Raw genomic sequence first — 22,382 nt, 5'->3', positions numbered from 1 at the left:
ATCTGATTTGCGGCCTCATGTTTTGGACACTCGGGTGAAGAGAGGGGCGGAGCTTTCTACCGATCACCACCTGGTGGTGAGTTGGCTGCGATGGTGGGGGAGGATGCCGGACAGACCTGTCAGGCCCAAACGCATTGTGAGGGTCTGCTGGGAACGTCTAGCAGAGTCTCCTGTCAGAGAGAGTTTCAATTCCCACCTCCGGGAGAACTTTGAACATGTCACAAGGGAGGTGCTGGACATTGAGTCCGAGTGGACCATGTTCCGCACCTCTATTGTCGAAGGCAGCTGATTGGAGCTGTGGCCGCCAGGTAGTTGGTGCCTGTCGTGACGGTAATCCTAGAACCCATTGGTGGACACCGGCGGTGAGGGATGCCATCAAGCTGAAGAAAGAGTCCTATCGAGTTCTTTTGGCTCGTAGGACTCCGGAGGCAGTGGACAGGCCAAGCGGTGTGCGGCTTCAGCGGTCGCGGAGGCAAAAACTCTGACATGGGAGGAGTTCGGGGAAGCCATGGAAAACGACTTCCGGACGGCTTCGAAGCGATTCTGGACCACCATCCGCCGCCTCAGGAAGGAGAAGCAGTGCACTATCAACACCGTGTATGGTGAGGATGGTGTTCTGCTGACCTCGACTGCGGATGCTGTGGATCGGTGGAGGAAATACTTCGAAGACCTTCTCAATCCCACCAACACGTCTTCCTATGAGGAAGCAGTGCCTGGGGAATATGTGGTGGGCTCTCCTATTTCTGGGGCTGAGGTTGCTGAGGTAGATAAAAAGCTCCTCGGTGGCAAGGTCCCGGGAGTGGATGAGATCCGCCCGGAGTTCCTTAAGGCTCTGGATGCTGCGGGGCCGTCTTGGTTGACAAGACTCTGCAGCATCGCGTGGACATCAGGGGTGGTACCTATGGATTGGCAGACCGGGGTGGTGGTTCCTCTCTTTAAGAAGGGGAACCGGAGGGTGTGTTCCAACTATCGTAGGATCACACTCCTCAGCCTTCCCGGTAAGGTCTATTCAGGTGTACTGGAGAGGAGGCTATGCCGGATAGTCGAACCTCGGATTCAGGAGGAACAGTGTGATTTTCGCCCTGGTTGTGGAACTGTGGACCAGCTCTATACTCTCGGCAGGGTCCTTGAGGGTGCATGGGAGTTTGCCCAACCAGTCTACATGTGCTTTGTGGATTTGGAGAAGACATTCAACCGTATCCCTCGGGAGGTCCTGTGGGGAGTGATCAGAGTATGGGGTATCGGACTCTCTGATTGTGGCGGTGCGCTCCCTGTACGATCAGTGTCAGAGCTTGGTCCGCATTGCCGGCAGTAAGTCAGACACGTTTCCAGTGAGGGTTGGACTCCGCCAAGGCTGCCCTTTGTCACCGATTCTGTACATAACTTTTATGGACAGAATTTGTAGGCGCAGTCAAGGCGTTGAGGAGATCTGGTTTGGTGGCTGCAGGATTAGGTCTCTGCTTTTTGCAGATGATGTGGTCCTGATAGCTTCATCTGGCCAGGATCGGTTCGCAGTCGAGTGTCAAGCGACTGGGATGAGAATCCGCACCTCCAAGTCCGAGTCCATGGTTCTTGCCCGGAAAAGGGTGGAGTGCCATCTTCGGGTTGGGGAGGAGACCCTTCCCCAAGTGGAGGAGTTCAAGTACCTCGGAGTCTTGTTCACGAGTGAGGGAAGAGTGGATCGTGAGATCGAGAGACGGATCGGTGCGGCGTCTTCAGCAATGCGGACGCTGTATCGATCCGTTGTGGTGAAGAAGGACCTGAGCCGGAAGGCAAAGCTCTCAATTTGCCGGTCAATCTACGTTCCCATCCTCACCTATGGTCATGAGCTTTGGGTTATAACCAAAAGGACAAGATCATGGGTACAAGTGGCCGAAATGAGATTCCTCCGCCGGGTGGCGGGGCTCTCCCTTGGAGATAGGGTGAGAAGCTCTGCCATCCGGGGGGAGCTCAAAGTAAAGCCGCTGCTCCTCCACATCGAGAGGCGCCAGATGAGGCGGTTGGGGCATCTGGTCAGGATGCCACCCGAACGCCTCCCTAGGGAGGTGTTTAGGGCACGTCCGACCGGCAGGAGGCCATGGGGAAGACCCAGGACACGTTGCGAAGACTATGTCTCCCGGCTGGCCTGGGAACGCCTCAGGATCCCCCGGGAAGAGCTGGACGAAGTGGCTGGGGAGAGGAAAGTCTGGGCTTCCCTGCTTAGGCTGCTGCCCCCGCGACCCGACCTCGGATAAGTGGAAGAAGATGGATGGATGGATGGATGGAGCCACACTTTAGAGCGTTTTCTATTTGGCATGGTTGGGTTTTTGTCATGAAACATTGATGGGTTGCAAGATTATTGAGAGCATGTCCGCTTCGAAATCGCCTGTTTTCCTCTCAAGTGCTAGCAAGTACTTGCCACTCGCAAGTGCTATTTCAAACAGATGTGACGTCACGCGCAACCCAGGCACTTAAACATGGCACCACTGGATCTTACGTGAATTGGTGCCCTGTAGTACCGGCTGGTTTCGGTTGGTGCCAAAAAAGTACCGGATCCGGTGACCATCCCTAGTGACAAAGCATAATCGTAATGTAAGACATTTTTGTTTTATAAATGGAGTTAAACCGGATATATAGCGTAGCGCTCTTATTTTGAAGCGGTAAAAAAGTGTGTGATTGGTTTGAGAAAGTGTCTTGACATGTCTTGATGTTGGATCGACTGTTTAAAATACAAAAGTCTCCTTTTGACCCCCTGCTGACCAGCTTTTATTTCTGTTGAGTCTTTATGTCATCTTACTTACTAAATCAGTCACAGTAACAATCTAAATGTAATGTTATCACTGCACCTTAACCGTAATCTGAACACGGAAGTGAAGCACCACCCACCTGAACGACGCGCGCAGCAAGCGTTTGCTGCAGGGATGTCGCCTCTTCGCACGGCAAAAAATAAGTATTTTCTTGTCGGGAGAACAATGTGCCATGGCTTTGAACTTGATATTTCCATAAGGTCGACAACTTTCTTTTGTCCGTTTCTGCTCGCTTGTGACTTATCAGTAGCAAATGAGCTGCAGCCATGTTCCCCCGCAACGGTACTGCCCGAGGGCCGATTAACGCACACGTAAAAAAACGAGTGTCGTTACTGAAATTTACAGTTAAAGCATTTTTTTTTTTACCCAACTCCGCCTTTAATTTGATGTATGTGACCTCACTGAAAAAGATTTGGGCTTCATGAGAGGCGACTTTATTCGACAAATTGCCATCACTAGAAGATCATAGCACTTACTAAACCACTCCCAGCCACTACTGTAATCTGGAGGATGTTATGATATGTTGTCATGTTTTCAGTGGTGACAGTCAGTATAGAGAAAGTAACAAGCAATTGTACCTTGAGAGGCATCAGCAAGTGTGATCTTCACAGTTGGAGCTTCTTCCATGAACTTCTCATCATCGTCTCTGACCGCCTCCTCCTTTCTTTCTTGTCCGTCACTCAACTCTCCTTCCAAGTCTCGTGGTCCAGGTTGGACCCGTACCCGATCTCCACCCCGGCCATTGTCTACTACTTGCAAAGCGTCCACAATCAGGTTGGACAGCTGGTCCACGTCGTGCGGCGACAGGTTGTCCACGTCCAGGTGCTGTTTGCCGATGTTCCTTAAGACATTCTGGATGAACTTCTCTGAAGGACACAAAAGATTCACGTCTCAGTCAAGTACAGACTCACAAAAAGAACCAGAGGCTTAAAAGTCCCGGACATACCGTCAACTAACGTCAGCGGCTCCTTAGCTGAAGATCCTTTACTTTTGTCCAAATTATTGGGTCTGGATTTCAAGGTCTTGGGCACAGAACTTTCTGTTCCGTAGCTGTAGATGGGCCTTAAGCGGGGCGAGGGGTCGGGGTGCCGGGAGAGAAGCTGCCTGAGGACGTTTAGGAGGACTTGAAGCTCCTCAGCTGAAAGGTTCTGCTTCACTTTGAGAGAGGAAGATGTCTTCTGAATGGTCGGGTCTGACTGGACTCGACCGTCCTAAAAGGTTAAAAAGGTTAAAAAGAAACTGCTTTGAAAAACATTCTGAAGATGCTTGGATGAGGAACAAGCAGACAAACATGGTTGCTGGTTTGGGGTCAGAGCAAAACCGCCTGTTCTTCACGTATTCAATCAAAAACCGCCAATCAGCAGTTCCCGAGAGAGAGTGTAGCCCCACCCAAAGCAGGTGAAATCATTGCATATTCAGTCCTATAAGTTATTGTCACCTTGCTAGCAACAATCAGGCCTTCAGTGCCGCTTGTTTTTGGGAGGAGTCCGAGGTGTTGGAGGTACGCCTGCAGGTTCCTGTTAAGCTCCGTCTCTGCTGGTTTTAGTCTCTGTTCCACTGGGTCCATCACCGCTGCTTCTGTCCTGTGGGAGAGATCCAGTTCAGTTCTGTTAGCCATCAATTCAGAACTTTTTAACCAAATAAACAGAAGACCTTCGGACCTGCTGTCTGTTTTGTAGGTGGCTCCGCTCAGTGACAGCCGGTGAGGAACCCTACGGATTTTGTACAATTCTTTGGCCAGAACCTGCTGGGTGGTGTCATCCTCCCATGTCAGACCTACACACACACACACACACACACACAAGGAACCTTCAGAACATCATCAGGTGCCTGAAACCACGATGGAATCATGGTTTTAACCACAAGGAGCGATTAGAACCACAGACTGTGTAGAATTTGCAAACCCATTAGGCCAATTAGCAGAACACGGATGAGGTAGTTTGGGATGACTCAGCAGAAAGCCTTCATCCTCCTCTCCCTCATGCTACATTTTATGTTTGCTCATCTGCACATGCTCATTCTGGACTGGCACCAGTTAGAATTATCACTTTGTCAAACTCTTGTACAAAGCTGCGAAAATGAGTGAAAAAATATGCAATGTGCTTACCATGTCACTAATTGGCGATGATACTTTGTAAAGAAACTGTGTTTTTTAGATTAGCCTTCATTATATGTGAGACGTATGGAAGTCTATTCCGCGACATAACATATTGTGTCATTTCAGGTTGTATTTTTTTTTCTAAACTATTATTTATCTACTTGTTCATTTACTGTTAATATCTGGTTACTTTCTGTTGTAACATGGTTCTAGCTACACTTCTGTTAAAATGTAATAAACACTTGTTCTTCTTTTGTTTGAATACTTAAGATTCGTTTTGGACGATACTCCAAATTTGGGTGATATTGCTACTTAATTTTTTTAAGATCAATGAATGATTACATTTTTTATCACAATTATAATCAGACAAAAACACAGGATGACGCTGTAACCATATATATTCAATATTTAAATTATTTCCTACCATTGGCTTTGATTTAATTTAATTAAAGGCTTGACATATCTCACTTTGCATGTAATAAGTTATTATCACATGTTACGAAATGTTACATTCTTGTGTAATTTCCACCTGACTTATTTTGTTAAATTCTACAAAAGAATATTTATTTATTATACATATATATTTTTAAAGTACCTTTTTTTCTTCTATGCTACGTATGTGACCTCACTGTAGGCTTTTTAAGGTCATGTTAGTTCTAATCTAAACAAAATTGTGCTAATCCACCTTTTTTTGAATCGTCAAGGAACCGAATCGTTAAACATAATTGAAAGTGGAATCGGAACCGGAAAAATCTTATCAATTCTCATCCCTAGACATTAACCACCAGCGATGTTTGCTTGTTGCTGTCAAATTTTCGAGACACAGCTAAAATGTGTCATTGACATGCATTATCACATTATAACGATAGTATTAAAAGCTCTATTATCGGACAAATGTATATCATTCATGGTGCAAACTTAAAATACAATCAAATTCACTTTAAATGTCCTCTTGTGGTAATGAGTTGCTCTTGTTGAACTTGTTCCCGGCAAACCAAACACGTCTTTTTGGCGCCCCGGCAAGCAGCACATGGGCTCATGGAACAAAACGTTAGCGTCAGAGTCATTGGCCTCGGTTATCAAGGCCGCGTTGCACAGTAGGGGGCACTTTCACGGTATCTAGAGATTGCTATGATTTGCAGTGAAGTATGAACTACCTTTGGACATGTTTGTAGTCCTTTCTTTCGCGGCCCCTCGTTAAATCCGGCACGATAATCGCTTTCGTTCACACACAAAGCCGCACTTTGGCCATCAAAGCCCATAAAGTAGTAACCAAAGAAGCGCTAGCAGTCGCCAGCAGGAAGTTAATAAAACAAACACTGAAAGAGATGTGACAGGAAGAAGTCTAATGTCCAAATATCTCATTTGAAAAATTTGTGACAAATCAAACGTGTCCAAGTGTAAAAGCAAATGTTCAGGAACTTAAAAAGAAAGAATAATTTCTCTATGATGCCGTTCAAAGCTTTAAGTGGCTTCTCCTCGTCTCTGCTTTCCTCTAGTGGTCGCGCATGGTAGTTGCAACAAACTTAAATGGGTTTTATTTGGATTGCGCTTTTCTACCTTCAAGGTACTATTTCCACATTCACTCATTCACACACACATTCACACACACATTCACACACTGATGGCGGGAGCTGTCATGCAAGGCCCTAACCACGACCCATCAGGAGCAAGGGTAAAGTGTCTTGATCAAGGACACAATGGACGTAACTATAAATATCCTGATCCTAACAGACATTAGGATTCATACCAAGCAGGGTGTAACTAAAATGTTGACATTTTGTTTGTGGTCGTGGGTTTAATTGTTTTTTTGTTAACAGTTAAAAAAAATTAAGTACATCACATCATAGAGGCATTGTGTTTATGTATTATGATAGAGTAATCATCCATCCATCCATCCATTTTCTACTGCGTGTCCCTTTTTTGGGGTTGCGGGGGGTCGCTGGAGCCTATCTCAGCTGCATTCGGGCAGAAGGCGGGGTACACCCTGGACAAGTCGCCATCTCATCACAGGGCCAACATAGATAGACAGACAACATTCACACTCACATTCACACACTAGGGCCAATTTAGTGTTGCCAATCAACCTATCCCCCGGTGCATGTTATTTTTAAATCAAATACAGATTTGTAGAATTTAGAGTGTGAATGTTGTCTATCCTTGGCCCTGTGATGAGGTGGTGACTTGTCCAGGGTGTACCCCGCCTTCCGCCCGAATGCAGCTGGGATAGGCTACAGCACCCCCACAACCCCGAGAGGGACAAGCAGTAGAAAATGGATGGATGGATGGATAGCCTGGTCAATGTGTTAATGTGTAATGTGTGTGAGTACCTCGGTTTGCCATCTGGTCGAGCAGCAGTCTAAAGTGTTGAACCACAGGCAGAGTGACGTCATAGGAGTAAACCTCCTCCATCGGGAGAGAGTGACACCTCCCGAACATCCCATCTGCAGACACACAAGCATGGACAAAAGTATCGGGTCACAATCCACCAATAGGAAGTCAAAACTGATCCAAGAATTAATGAAGCTTAACCCTGAAAGACAATGCATACATTTTTTTTTTAATTGTGCAAGATCATATTGATCATTTAAAGTGAATCTTTCTTTAGGCATCGACAGCCATCAGCCATTCCATCTTTCTTGGTCGTTGTTTCTTTTCCATTTCTTGGTGCTTCACAATAAAGTGAATAATGAAATAGCTTTTGTGTTACAGTTTTGTTGAAAATAAACAACAACGTCTATTTCCTGAAACATCACAAACTATCTTTTACAATAAAGCCCCTTCAGGACCAAATCTCCCACATTTGTCACCACTGATTACTAGACATTGGCATGACAGAGCCGGTGAGTCATGACCCAGATTGGCGATGGAACAGAAGCACAGACCCACACTCGGTCAGAACCAAGATGTTCGTTACAATAGAGGAAAACACAAAGTCAGTGCACGTGTTGCCGGGAAATTCTTATCTGTCACACTTTGGGGACTAGGGTAATTCTGTGAAGGCTGTGCTAATGTGATGTTGCTATGGCGACCTTGTAGGCCTGTTCAGTGTTGCTATGGTGACATCATTGTGTAATGGTCTGATGTTTTCGTTTTTGTTCAAAGAACATTCTACATGGGTGTTGATGGCGAAGCTGCTTTGGTGACTGTTGCCGTGATGACGCAAAGCATGCGTGTGTGTGTGTGCGCGTGTGAGTGTGTGTGTGTATTTAGTATTGTGGTGACACGGTAATATGTTTGAACAGATGGCAGAGTGGACAGACGCACAGTCGTGGGACAAAATATATACTTTTATGACTGAGATGGACTTAATAGCCAATAATTAAAAAATCTGTTATCTTACCATTGACACAGATCTCGTACAGCGTACAGAGGTTCCTCTCGAACAAACAACCTGACAAAAACAGTAGGAAAACAAACGTTAAATGATTCATTCATACATCTACAGGGAACAATCCATGAGCAAGAGGACAATAATTAGTGTCATTGCCAGGAAAACGGCTATTGTACAATACAAGTCCGCAGTTGTTGATCCTGAGGGTGATCCTGACTGACCCTGCTGAACAGATGAAGACATCCTCTACACCCAAAGCTTTTCAAGTCATTGTTGTTAAAGATAGCCAATGTAGATGTAAGACGCACGCACTCACGTACACGCATCCACACAAAGTGTAAAAACATGGCTGCTGTAACCATAGCAACAGCAAATCATCAGGGTGCTCAAAAGGATTGACGACCCCAACAGCTGCTGGTTTTGCTCCCTCTTCTTCGATACTGGGTCAGGTCATCGCTTCTCTTTTTTTAGAGGATGTCTCCTCACTTTCTCCTGATCTTTCAACTTCACTCATCTTCTGCAGCTGCTTTCTTCTACTCCTCTTAGGTTATATGGTTGTATGGAGGATGTAGGATAGATAATGTATGTAGGAAGGATGTAGGATAGTGGATAGAGGATGGAGGATAGAAGAAAATAAGATGTAGTACAGTGGATGTAGGATAGAAGAATATGGACTGTATAGGGGATGTAGGATGGGGGATGTAGGATAGAAGGATGTAGGATAGAAGGATGCAGGTTAGAAGGATATAGGATGAAGATGTAGAATAGAGGGATGTAGGACAGGGGAAGTAAACCAGAGGATGTAGGATATAAGGATGTAGGATGGATAATGTATGTAGGAAGGATGTAGGATAGAGGATGTAGGACAGTGGATACCGAATGTAGGACAGTGGTTAGAGAAAGCAGGATAGCAGGATGTAGAATAAAAGAATAGGGACTGTATAGGGGATGTAGGATAAAAGATGTTGGATTGGGGATCTAGTATAGATGATCTAGGATAAAAGGATATATAGGATATGGGATGTAGGATAGAAGGATGTAGGATAGGGGAAGTAGGACAGGGGATGAAGGAATGTAGGATAGAGGATGTAGAACAGAGGATATAGGACAGAGAATGTACAATAGGGGAAGTAGGACAGAGGATGTAGGATAGGGAATGTAGGATAGAGGATGTAGGATAGAGGATGTAGGATGTGGGATAGAGGATGTAGGATAGAGGATGTGGTCGGCAAAATGGCCTAAAAAGAAAATTTCAAAAAAATGTGATTTCCGATTTTGTGCCTTTCTTCTTAAAATTACCAATAAATACAAATGACAACAATAATTCAAAACAAGTTTTGCTTTTATTTGATCAAAAACTACTTAGGAGACAAACTGCATCTTAGTCTTAGCAAAATTCAAATTTTTATCAAGTTTTTCTTTTTATAACAGATGTATATATTTATATACTGTATATTCAGTGTTGGGCAGTAGCTCGCGAAGCTACATAGCTTAACTACATTTCCCAGTAGCTTCGCTTTTTAAACAAGTAGCGATTTCCGAAGCTTAGCTATTTTTAGACCCATGTAGCGAGTAGCTTAGCTACAAAGCTACAAGATACAAAAAGAGAGAGGTAGAAGAGAAAGAGAAAAGAAAGAGAAATGGACTCGTGCAACTCCACAGGCAGGGGACAAAAAAATAAGAGAAAAATCAATGATGATTTTTTGGTTTACGTGTAAGAAAATACATGATGATTGGTTGGTTTACTATGATGAGTCACGATTGGTTAAGATTAGGGCAAAACATTACGGACAGGCCAATCAGAGTCAAGATAGTGCGGGTCATCGAACAAGGAAGGGAAATTACAACAGACATGCACTTCCCACATGACGACGAGGGAGTCGGAGAAAAGAAGAGGGAATATTGAACCTACTCAGTGGCCTAGTGGTTAGAGTGTCCGCCCTGAGATCGGTAGGTTGTGAGTTCAAACCCCGGCCGAGTCATACCAAAAACTATAAAAATGGGACCCATTACCTCCCTGCTTGGCACTCAGCATCAAGGGTTGAAATTGGGGGTTAAATCACAAAAATGATTCCTGGGCGCTGCTGCCCACTGCTCCCCTCACCTCCCAGGGGGTGATCAAGGGTGATGGGTCAAATGCAGAGAATAATTTCGCCACACCTAGTATGTGTGTGACAATCATTGGTACTTTAACTTTAACTTTAACAAACCTAGTGGAAGATGGCATACTTAGATTTTACTTTTAGCAATGCAGACGACGTCCAGGAAACCCACAATGAGTTTACTTGGCCACATTTGGAAAAATGTATGCGTTTGGATAAAACAATGCCCAAAACATTCATTTTAGTTCAGTGGTTCTTAACCTTGTTGGAGGTACCGAACCCCACCAGTTTCATATGCGCATTCACCGAACCCTTCTTTAGTGGAAAAAAATAATAATAATAATTTTTCAAATTCAAGACAAAGTTATATGTTTTTGGTAACACTTTAGTATGGGGAACATATTCTAAGTAACAAATACTTAATTTAGAGTTATTTGGTTAGGGTTAGGGTTAGAGGGTTAGGGCCAGGGTTAGAGGGTTAGGGTTATAATAAGGCCATGCCTAATAAGGCATTAATAAGTACTTAATAATGACTAGTTAAGAGCCAATATGTTACTAATTTGCATGTTAATAAGCAACTAATTAATGGTGAATATGTTCCCCTTACTAAAGTGTGACCATGTTTTTTTTTACTGGTGCACAAAATGAACCGTGCATGAATATCACCTTGTTCAAAGAACAAAACCAACAGTGCATAAACTCACAACAAATTACACACCTGCAAATCAGTGTGACTTCTGCTGTTGCTGTATCCGTAATACGCCGATAGGGAGAAGATTTTATTTACACGATGAGTCGGGTGTGTTTTGACCTCCGCCGAACCCCTGAGCCCGACCCGACCCAACCCCTAGGGTTCGATCGAACCCAGGTTAAGAACCACTGTTTTAGTTGTTTACCTTGAAAGCCCAAATCAAAACTGCTCTCGACATGGAAGACATGGAACACACATTTAAGAACACACATTAAGGTGAGTTGAGTTCAACGTTTTACTGCACATAACTATTATCAACTGTTCCCAAACAACCAACAAGTCATTGTTTTTATGTCAAGCTATAGATAGACGCTGTTTTATTTACTCTAGGCAGAGAAAATTAATAGTATTATAGGGTTGGGCCAAAGAAACGGCACTCTAAAATAAATACATACACTGGGGTATGGGGACCTAAGAGGGAGTTGTTGGGTGTCCCCAGCTAAATGACAGTCACTGTAATAGTAATGGACCCTTATTGGGGGTATTTGGTTCCATCTGTACACTCTCAGTTACATTAGCATTATTACCTATATAGTAATTTAAAATGTAGAAGCTGGGGAATAATGGTATTTTGTTTGACTCTGTTTCACTGTCAGGAAAATATGTTTACTTTAAACATGGTCAGTTTTATTGATTTCCTTTCATGTATAGATGGAGGTTGTTAGAGGGGAAGAGCACTTTTTAAAAAATATTGCCTATCGTTCACAATGATTATGAAAGACATGGCAACGGATGAATTTTTTTATGTATTCTGAATATTAAATACATGCGATCAAAAGTCTGCTAACAATGGAGCCTAAGGGAGCAGCTCTGCCTATAAAGCCTTTAAAAAAATCCAAACAACTCCATTAAGATTTTATACACAGAATATAAGTATGTACCTGTATGTAATATAATAACAGGCACATGTATAATAAGATGTAATATTTACATATTTTGATCATTTTAAGCATACACGGCACATTCATTTAAAAAACGCATCACAAAGTTTGCTTCTTTTTTTTTTTCTTCATCACTGATTAGTACTCCCTGCAGACTTCATGAGAGCCAACAAACATAATAATACATCACTTATTGGACAAGGTCTGCTGTCATTAGGATACCGGCTGATAGAATCTTGTAATATTCCTGTTTAGATGAAGAATTAAGAAAAGAGAGGTGGAGCCAAGCGCCTTTTCGTGTCATTCTAACCATTACCTGGTCTAACTTGGCTTACAAAATGTACCAACTGGTTGGTATTTGCCTCAGCCTTCTTCTATCCAGGTGAGATGCATGATTTATGATCTATAGTAAGCTTCCAAGGAGCGGGAAAGCAAGGAAACAGCTGACCACTCGATGTAAACATAGCAGCATAAACTGGTGATCCTGTTGCTGCTATAAATAGTTTGTCTGCGTTAGCGCTTATAATAACAATATCACTAATACTTGGTTAATGTTCAAGTCACGACATGTAAATGGTGTATTGTTGGCACTTTTTGGATTGTTATTTATTGGGTTTTATGGGCGGAATAGAGGACCTCCCATTGGTCGCGCTTTGAGCTGACTTTTATTTACGTTTATTTACATGCATTAAAAAAAAAATCCATCCGTCGTCATGTCTTTCATAATGATTGTGAATGATAGGCAAAGTTCCAAAAAGTTAAGTTCCCCTTTAATGTCTGTTTTGTGAGACTAATGTTTTGTTCCTTTGGCCAGGTTATTATTGCCACTGTGGTTTCTGTTAACAGTAATTTATACTGTGCTGAAAATTCATCATTAGAGGATATATTATGGCGTTTATTTATCATTATTATTGTATCACTGCCTTTTATTTCATTTGTTTCCTGTGTTTTTCCCTAATTTGGTACATGGTACGCAATTTAAAAGAAATGTTAAAAAGCCTCACAAAGGCCATGTTTCTAGCTAGTGTTTATTTTAATAAACAATCAAACTGAGCATTTTCCCTCTTGTTTGTTTGGTTGTACATTAAATTATATATTTATATAATGTAACTTTAATGTAGCAAGCTACTTTTGCCACGTAGCTTGTTAAGTGTAGCTTGCTATAATTCTCTGGGGATAGCTTCCCCTGTAGCTTAGCTACATTTAATCAAGATTAACTTGCAGCGTAGCTTACTACATTTTCCAAGTAGCTTGCCCATCACTGTATATATTGGACTATGTATAGACCAGGGGTCTGCAACCTGCGGCTGTGGAGCCGCACGCAGCTCTTTTATCCCTCTGTTGTGGCTCCAGGTAGTTTATTGTTCTGTGTACTGTCGTCATTAAGCTGTCCCTTGAGTCTTTCAAAGTTCTGCATCGGCCATTCAATTCTAGGGGAAGTGTTTTCTGGCAAGAAATAATGACATTTAAATTGTCATGATTTAGCTTGTAAGCTTTCTTTGTTTCTAATAAACAATGATAACTAGAGAGGGACTGAGTTTTATTGGAACTGGTGCTGTGTGACGCAACTTTAATTGCAAATAAACAAGGCATTTTTGCAAAGGTGGGCAGTATGACTCATGATAGAATTGCATCAACACAGGATAAGTACTAAAATCCAACCAATTACAGCCTTTACCGCGTCGCTAATCTGCAAGGTTAGAACTATTTTTTAGGCGTACGCCACACTACACAAGAGGATTTGGAGGGGGAAGACAGAGCTCGCCTTAATGCAGCAGCATAAATAAGTTGTAGATATAATAAAGCAAAAATACGGAACCACTGATATACTGAGTAAAGGAGAAACATGGAAAGAAAGGAGATGTGTGACAACCAATGTTAGGCATAATACCGATACATAATAATGGTGTTACTAACACATACACAACGTTAACTACTATAGGGGATTATTTGACAAGAATTCAATGAAGTAATAATTATGTAATCCCACAATACCCTGTTTGTGGACAAGGAGAGGTGTAGCCACCAAAGCACATTCAATCCCTGTACGAACTATTATTAATTGCTATGTTTTAAAGTAATTTGCCTAAGACTGGTGACTAAAACAAAAATCCAGCAAAGTTGGATCTTGACTTTTCGTCAGGTGGTGACAAATGTGGGTCATTACCTTGGTAAACTACAGTGAGGAACTAGAAAAGAAAGCAGGAACAAAATAACATGCAAAATAAGGGGGGGGGGACAGTAATGTAACTTGACAATACATTAAAGGAAACTGTATGCATAGCATTAACTTCAATATAGTGATCAAATAGGTTTTGAGGCTTTAAGTGGGATTTGATTTGGTGGAAAAGGGCCAAAATAGCTCTTCTGATGCAAAAGGTTGCCGACCCCTGGTATAGACTAATTATCCATCCATTTTCTACCGCTTGTTATTGTCAAAAACTCTAATTTAACTCTAAAACCTTCTGTCTTGAATAAAATAGTTCTATAAACAAAAATGTAACATTTCACTTCACATGCAAATAAATAAACTCCAGTATTGAGATATGTAAGAATCAATAAGCAAACTTAAATCTTCTGTTTTGAATTAAATACTTATGTAAAAAAAAACATTAGCACTGTATGCATATAAATAATAAACACCAACATTGAGAGGGCTCTGTAGTTTTAGTAAGTGGATAAACACAGGCTTTTCCACTTTTTGGGCACCACATCTTTAGCGACGTGCAGAGCGACCGCTTTAGTTATCGTTCTGAGTTGTGCTCCCTTCTTTTCACACATGGTACCTTAAGTAAATGATTCAGCCACGGCAAGCTGCTTTTTAGCGGGAGTTTCTTTGTTCGTTGCTACAGTCTTGTTTGTCTTGTTTCATTTCCCTCACTTGGCTGGATGCTACTTTTTCAGATACTGGAATATGTTTGCTGTGTTGTCTTTTTTACATCAACTTTGCAGCGTGCAGTCACTTGCTAAACGCTTGTTGTCACAAATCCAAACCACTGACAGCACTTTTCTTTCTTTTTTCTCGATCTCATTTGTATTAGCAGTAGCCATGTTTTAGCTGCGGATATCTGCGAAAAAAAATGACTGGGAGGGCAAAAGCTACGGACAACTCCTGGGGGCAAAAAGTATGTTGGGTCAAAAGGAGAAAAACATTGATGTTTTATTTTCTAAATCGTCTGCAAAAAAAAACTTGAATTTATTGATTAAATTGTTGTATCGCCAGGCCTTGGATGTAGGATGGAAAGGATGCTGGATAGAGGATGTCGGATAGAATCGTGTAGGACAGAGGATGTAGGACAGAAGGATGTAAGATAGAAGGATGTAAGATAGAAGGATGTAGGATAGAGGATGTTGAATAGAAGGATGTTGAATAGAAGGATGTAGGATAAAAGTATGTAGGGTAGAATGATGTAGGGAAAATGATGTAGGATAGAGGGTGTAGAATAGGGTAGAACTATGTAAAATAGAAGGATGTAGGATAGAAGGATGTAGGGTAGAAGGCTATAAAATGGAGAATGTAGGACAGAAGGATATAAGATAAAAATATGTAGGATAGAGGATGAAGGATGTAGGACAGAAATATGCAGGGTAAAAGGATGTAGGATAGAGGATGCAGGACAAAGTATGTAGGATAGAGGATGTACTGTGGGTTAACATGATGTAGGATAGAGGATGAAGGATGTCGGACAGAAGGATGTAGGATAGAGGATCTAGGATGTAGGACAGAGGATCTATGTAGGACAGAGGATCTAAGATGTAGGACATAAGGATGTAGGACAGAGGATGTAGGCTAAATGATGTAGGATAAAAAGGATGTAGGATAGAGGATGAAGGATGTAGGACAGAAAAATGCAGGATAAAAGGATGTAGGATAGAAGGATGTAGGGTAATAATAATAATAATAACTGGGATTTATATAGCGCTTTTCTAAGTACCCAAAGTCGCTTTACATGTAGAACCCATCAATCATTCACACCTGGTGGTGGTAAGCTACTTTCATAGCCACAGCTGCCCTGGGGTAGACTGACGGAAGGGTAGAAGGATGTGAAATATAGAGGATGTCGGATAGACAATGTAGGATAGAAATATATAAGATTTAAAAATATGTAGGATAGAGGATGTAGAACAGAGGATGTGGGATAGACAATGTAGGATAGAAGGATAGAAGATAGAAATATGGAGGATCGAGGATGTAGGACAGATGATGTAGGATAGAGGATGTACTGTGGGTTAAAATGATGTAGGATATAGGATGAAGGATGTAGGACAGAAGGATGTAGGATGTAGTACAGAGGATGTAGACTAAATGATGTCGGATACAAATATGTAGGATAGAGGATGAAGGATGTAGGACAAAAAGGTGCAGGCTAAAAGGATGTAGGATAGAGTGTGCAGGACAAATGATGTAGGACAGAAGAATGTAGGACAAAGAATGTAAGATAGAGGATGAAGGATGTCGGACAGAAAGATATAGGATAAAAGGATGTAGGATAGAGGATGCAGATCAAAAAGGATGTAGGATAGTGGATGTAGGATAGAACGGTGTAGGATATACGATGTAGGACAGAAGGATGAAGGGTAGTAGGATGTTGGACAGAAGGTTGTAGGATAGAAGGATGTAAGATAGAAGAATGTAGGATAGAGGATGTAGGATAGAAGGATGTATGGTAGAAGGATGTAGGATAGAAATATGTAGGGCAGAAGTATGTAGGGTATAGGTGTAGAATAGAAGTGTGTAGGGTAGAATGATGTAAAATAGAAGAATGTAGGATAGAAGGATGTAGGGTAGAAGGATACAAAATATAGAGGATGTGGGATAGTCAATGTAGGACAGAAGTATAGAAGATAGAAATATGTAGGATAGATGATGTAGGATGTAGGACAGATGATGTAGGATAGAGGATGTACTGTGGGTTAAAATTATGTAAGACAGAAGGATGTAGGATGTAGGACAGAAAGATGTAGGCTAAATGATGTAAGGTAAAAAGATGTAGGATAGAGGATGAAGGATGTAAGACAGAAAGATGCAGGACAAAGCATGTAGAACAGAAGAATGTAGGATAAAGCATGTAGGATAGAGGATGAAGGATGCCGGACAGAAAGATATAAGATAAAAGGATGTAGGATAGAGGATGCAGGACAAAAAGGTTATAGGATGTAGGACATAGGACAGAAGGTTGTCAGACAGAAAGATATAGGATAAAAAGGATGTAGGATAGAGGATGAAGGACAAAAAGGATGTAGGATAGAGGATGTACGATGTAAGATTGAAGGATGTAGGAAAAAGGATGAATGATGTGAGACAGAAGGATGTAGGATAAAAGGATGTAGGATAAGGGATGTATGTAGAAAAGATAGAGGAGGTAGGATGTAGGACAGATGATGTAGGCTATAGAATGTAGGATAAAAAATATGTACGATAGAGGATGAAGGATGTAGGACATAAATATTTAGGATAAAAGGATGTAGGATAGAGGATGTCGGATGTAGGAAAGAAGGATGTAGGATAGCGGATGAAGGATGTCGGACAGAAAGATATAGGATAAAAGGATGTAGGATAGAGGATGTCGGACAGAAGGATGTAGAATTAAAGGATGTGGGATAGGGGATGTATGTAGAAAGGGTGTAGGATAGAAGAAGTAGGAAGGTTCTATTTGCTATTTGGGGTATGTTCACTCTCAGTGTGCCTGTCATGGCTGTCAGCTCTGTCAGAGTGTGAAATGTGTCACAGACATGCTCGAGTCGATCGAGCTGCAAGAAGTGAATTTAGATCAGCTTCAAGCAGTCAGCAGCAAGGAACAAGCAAGCAGGAAGGCTGAGCATTGACACTATGTTTCCCATAATGCACTTTGGCACCTGCTTCACTCATCAAACTGAAAAGTATTTCTTCATTATTGTTAGCTCATCATTTATATTTGTTTCATAGAGTAATCATCTAATAATGCATCATCGCCAGCTGAGAAAAATATCCACAGGAAGTTACATGAAATGAAAGCACTCACATTTGAAACAGACTTCTTAGTCAACATACCCATTAACATTGCTTTACTTCTTATTACACTTTATGACCCCTAAAATGTGATGTAAAACGTGGCCTGATCACCTAATAAAGATTTTATGATGAATATATACAATACTTTCTATTTTCAGATATGGTGCGGTGTACAGTAGGAAGGGGATTCATAAAGTCCCATTTGTCGCGGTTTAGCTGACACATGAAACGTGACAAATTTGGGGTGGGGCGGTGGACTATCCACTTTTGCCGCCAGACAGCAGTAGAGTGTTGAATATCTTAAGATGTATTTTGTGGCAGTGGTGGGCCGTTGGGGCCAGCAAGGCCTTCTCTGCTGGCCTAACAGAACCAGAAATCATGATCATAATTAAAGATAAAAGTAATGTTTTATTTACTTTCCCTAAATATCTAAAAGTATTCATATTCTCTTCATGTCATATTATGCTCCTTCCAATGCTGTTGTTTTTAGGTTACAGTTTGTATCCAATCAGAATTCAGCTAGCTTATGTTGTCACGCTGTACGAAATCTGCCCGGGGCCTTCAGAATCAACAATGCACTGTAAATGAACAGACACATAGAGTTGATAGACAATTGCGATAGCCAATCAGATCACAAGTTTTTGTCAGTAAGGCCTTCTAGTTGGCCTTACGCTGTGATTGGATACTCACTTGAGAGTCCCAAGTGAGTATCCATTCACAAGTTGCAAAAACCGGAAGTTGCACCAGAACCATACGAGCCATAGAAAGCCACCGAAAACTCACCGGTACAATAACCACAAAGATAAAGTGTTTGTCTTACACCTAGTAATCCGCTGTGGACAGACGAAGCCAAGCAATGCAGGTTTAGCGAGTGTTGTGTGCTCCCACGAAGGAAATACATTTTTGGCAGGTAATCACATTTGGGCACAACACCGGCGGTGAAATGGGCAAATGCCCGCCACTTTCACACACGGCTAATACGGAATCGGATGGGTGCTATAAATTGTGAGTTAAAATATTTTATTTCTTTATTTTTTCATGTTTCATTTGTTTTATACAATTCTCTTAATTTTGACAGTGCCACGTAAGATATGTTTTAATTGCTGAATGTTAAATGCACCGAAAAATAGACCTGTACACTGTTGTATAGTATTTCCAGCCGTGTCCATGTGGTGACATAAATTACGGTATTTTGAGAGGTGAAGTCGGACTAAGTAGGAACGCACGGCCCGCCACGGTTTTGTGGAAATTCCAACTTTAACCACAGCATCTGTTGCTATACTGATTAGCATGTTTCATCATTTTCAGCAGATTGAATTGCAAAATGATTAACTGTGAATTATATTTATATAGTGCCTTCTCTCTCGGGACTCAAAGCGCTTTACATTTACAGTCGTGGTCAAAGGTTTACATACACATTTTTGTTTCATCTGACATCACATGGACAAAGATAAGACCTTCTGGAGAAAAGTTCTGTGGTCAGATGAAACAAAAATTTAGCTGTTTGGCCACAATACCCAGCAATATGTTTGGAGGAGAAAAGGTGAGGCCTTTAATCCCAGGAACACCATTCCTGCCGTCAAGCATGGTGGTGATAGTATTATGCTCTGGGCCTGTTTTGCTGCCAATGGAACTGGTGTTTTACAGAGAGTAAATGGGACAATGAAAAAGGAGGATTACCTCCAAATTCTTCAGGACAACCTAAAATCATCAGCCCGGAGGTTGGGTCTTGGGCGCAGTTGGGTGTTCCGACAAGACAATGACCCCAAACACACATCAAAAGTGGTAAAGGCATGACTAAATCAGGCTAGAATTAAGGTTTTAGAATGGCCTTCACAAAGTCCTGATTTAAATGTGTGGACAATGCTGAAGAAACAAGTCCATGTCATAAAACCAACAAATTTAGCTGAACTGCACCAATTTTGTCAAGAGGAGTAGTCAAAAATTCAACCAGAAGCTTGCCAGAAGCTTGTGGATGGCTACCAAAAGCACCTTATTGCAGTGAAACTTGCCAAGGGACATGTAACCAAATATTTACATTGCTGTATGTATACTTTTGACCCAGCAGATTTGGTCACATTTTCAGTAGACCTATAATAAATTCATAAAAGAACCAAACTTCATGAATGTTTTTTGGCACCAACCAGTATGTGCTCCAATCACTATCACAAAAAAATAAAAGAGTTGTAGAAATTATTGGAAACTCATTATGTTCTTTACAAGTGTATGTAAACTTTTGACTTAGACTGTACATTTAAACCAGTGTGGGTGGCACTAGGAGCAAGTGGGTGAAGTATCTTGCCCAAGGAACAACAGCAGTGACTAGGATGGAGGAAGCGGGGATCAAACTTGGAACCTTCAAGTTGCTGGCACGGCCGCTCTACACCGCCCCACCTTCCTCTCCCACGAGATCCACTCAGAAATGGGGCCATATGAATCCCTTCCTTACTATAATCTACCCCTTTAATGTGATTAATAACGTGATATTGTTGAAATGTTTTAAGCCAAGCGTTGCCGTGGCAACAGTCACAGCAGGCAGACCATCGGTGACCTTCTTGGTTTAACGATTCGGAGGACCGACCCACACTTTATGAGGAGAAGCTGCTGGAACAAGCAAAATATGAGACAATAAATCATCATCAAACCGTCTTCCCCAAGTTTGAACGTGGTACTACAAGCCTGCTTCTTAGCATTAGCAACCATCCTTGTTTGTTTACTTGTCATGCTGACTCAGTCAGGATAATTACTGTTGGAGGTAATCAACACTCTTTCTTATTAGTGATGAGGATGATAATCAGGGACAAAAACACAAGAAGCTGCAGCTCATGAGATGTCCTCCAGCTTCTACACACTCTACTTTTGTAACATGACCACATAAAGCAGGGGTGTCAAACTCAAATACAGAGTGGGCCAAAATTTAAAACTGAACAAAGCCGCGGGCCAAGGTTGAACAAATTAACCTTTAACCATTCTACGAGCTATCGTCATGTCCACTTTTCATCCATTCTAACATCGTTCAGACCCAGTCACAAGATATGTGCAGCTTCTGTACGCGCACACAAGCAAATGCAACGCATACTTCATCAACAGCGATACAGGTTACACTCAGGGTGCCAGTATAAAAAACTTTAACAGTGTTAGAAATATACGCCACACTGTGAATCCACACCAAACAAGAATGACAAACACATTTCGGGAGAACATACGCAACCGTAACACAACATAAACACAACAGAACAATAACCCAGAATCCTTTGCAGCACTAACTCTTCCGGGACGCTACAAAATACACCCCCGCTACCACCAAACCTTCCTCCCCCCCACACACACACACCTTGTAGCGTCCCGGAAGAGTTAGTGCTGCAAAGGGTTCTGGTTTGGTGTGGATTCCCAGTGTGGCGTATATTTCTAACAGTGTTAAAGTTTTTTTATTCGGCTACCCTCAGTGTAACTTGTATCGCTGTTGATGAAGTACGCGTGGCATTCTAATGTGTGTGCGTGCAGAAGCCGCACATGTTGTGTGACTGGGCCAGCAGTCGTTGGGCTGGCTGGCATTTGGAAGACTCCCGGGAGGATCGGCGGGCCAGCTTTAGTGTTAATTTGGCCCGCGGGCCAGAGTTTGACACCCATGACATAAAGGAACACCCACACACACACACAACTTGTGTTTTCCATATGGCAGTAAATATTTAGGTTGGCCTTCATCAATTCTAATTACAAACAGTAATAATAAACATTGCATCTTTATGGTGAAAATGTATTGTCATTGTTACTTGACATTTATACCCATTGTTATCACAATCATACATTTTTTACACATTTAAGTACTTACATAATATTGTAAGTCTATTGTTGTTGTACACTGAAATTACATTTTGACGTCATAAATTGTGAATTAAATGTTTCGACAAATAGTCACGTGACCTGAGTGTCTTGCTAATTAGTTTAAGCTGGTGCAACGTATGCTTTATAATGTTCCTGCACCTCCAAGTTGTGGTTGTTATTCTCAGGTTGTCTCTATATGACGACATTCGACGTGTTGGCGCGTTTAAAGAAACAACCAGCGGCGATTATATATAAATAAAAAAATAAAAAAAACCTTAACATGTAAACAAATCAAAAAGATCCAATTATTGACTCACCGAACCTCCGGTCGGCGGAGGCGGGGCAGGTCTGCAGGATGACGAAGAGGAAGATGGCGGAGGAAAGCAGCATGTCTATCGTGGGTTCTTGGGTCTCAAAAGGAAGACATGTTGTCTTAAAAGGACGTGTCATCCATCTTGTCCACGGTGCTTGTCCTCTCACGTGACACCGCCGCGGTGGATGGGTGATGAGGAAGAGTGGATGCAGGGCGTTCCCTTTCCTCCTAATGATGATGCTGTTTGACACGCCTGACAATTATACGCACTGTACATCCGGTGGTGCATTTCAAAATAAA

At 42.0% G+C, this 22,382-nt stretch overlaps 1 protein-coding gene across 1 annotated transcript in view; it reads right to left on the bottom strand.

The window, feature by feature from the left end:
* LOC133618588 (receptor-type tyrosine-protein phosphatase N2-like) overlaps positions 1-22,331 on the bottom strand; it is a 162,649-nt gene extending 140,318 nt beyond the window's left edge. Inside the window, exons 1-7 of the mRNA XM_061979092.1 lie at positions 22,087-22,331; positions 8,228-8,278; positions 7,215-7,328; positions 4,448-4,562; positions 4,225-4,369; positions 3,733-3,997; positions 3,365-3,652 (exon numbers count right to left, since the gene is read on the bottom strand). Coding sequence (XP_061835076.1) covers positions 3,365-3,652; positions 3,733-3,997; positions 4,225-4,369; positions 4,448-4,562; positions 7,215-7,328; positions 8,228-8,278; positions 22,087-22,219 — 1,111 coding nt within the window. The 5' untranslated portion in view covers positions 22,220-22,331. The remainder of the gene's footprint in view (positions 1-3,364; positions 3,653-3,732; positions 3,998-4,224; positions 4,370-4,447; positions 4,563-7,214; positions 7,329-8,227; positions 8,279-22,086) is intronic.
* Between the last annotated feature and the right edge of the window lie 51 nt (positions 22,332-22,382).

This window comes from Nerophis lumbriciformis, linkage group LG19 (assembly GCF_033978685.3).
Source record: "Nerophis lumbriciformis linkage group LG19, RoL_Nlum_v2.1, whole genome shotgun sequence".
Taxonomy (NCBI): Eukaryota; Metazoa; Chordata; class Actinopteri; order Syngnathiformes; family Syngnathidae; genus Nerophis; species Nerophis lumbriciformis.
This window is presented reverse-complemented; position numbering and strand designations above follow the sequence as displayed.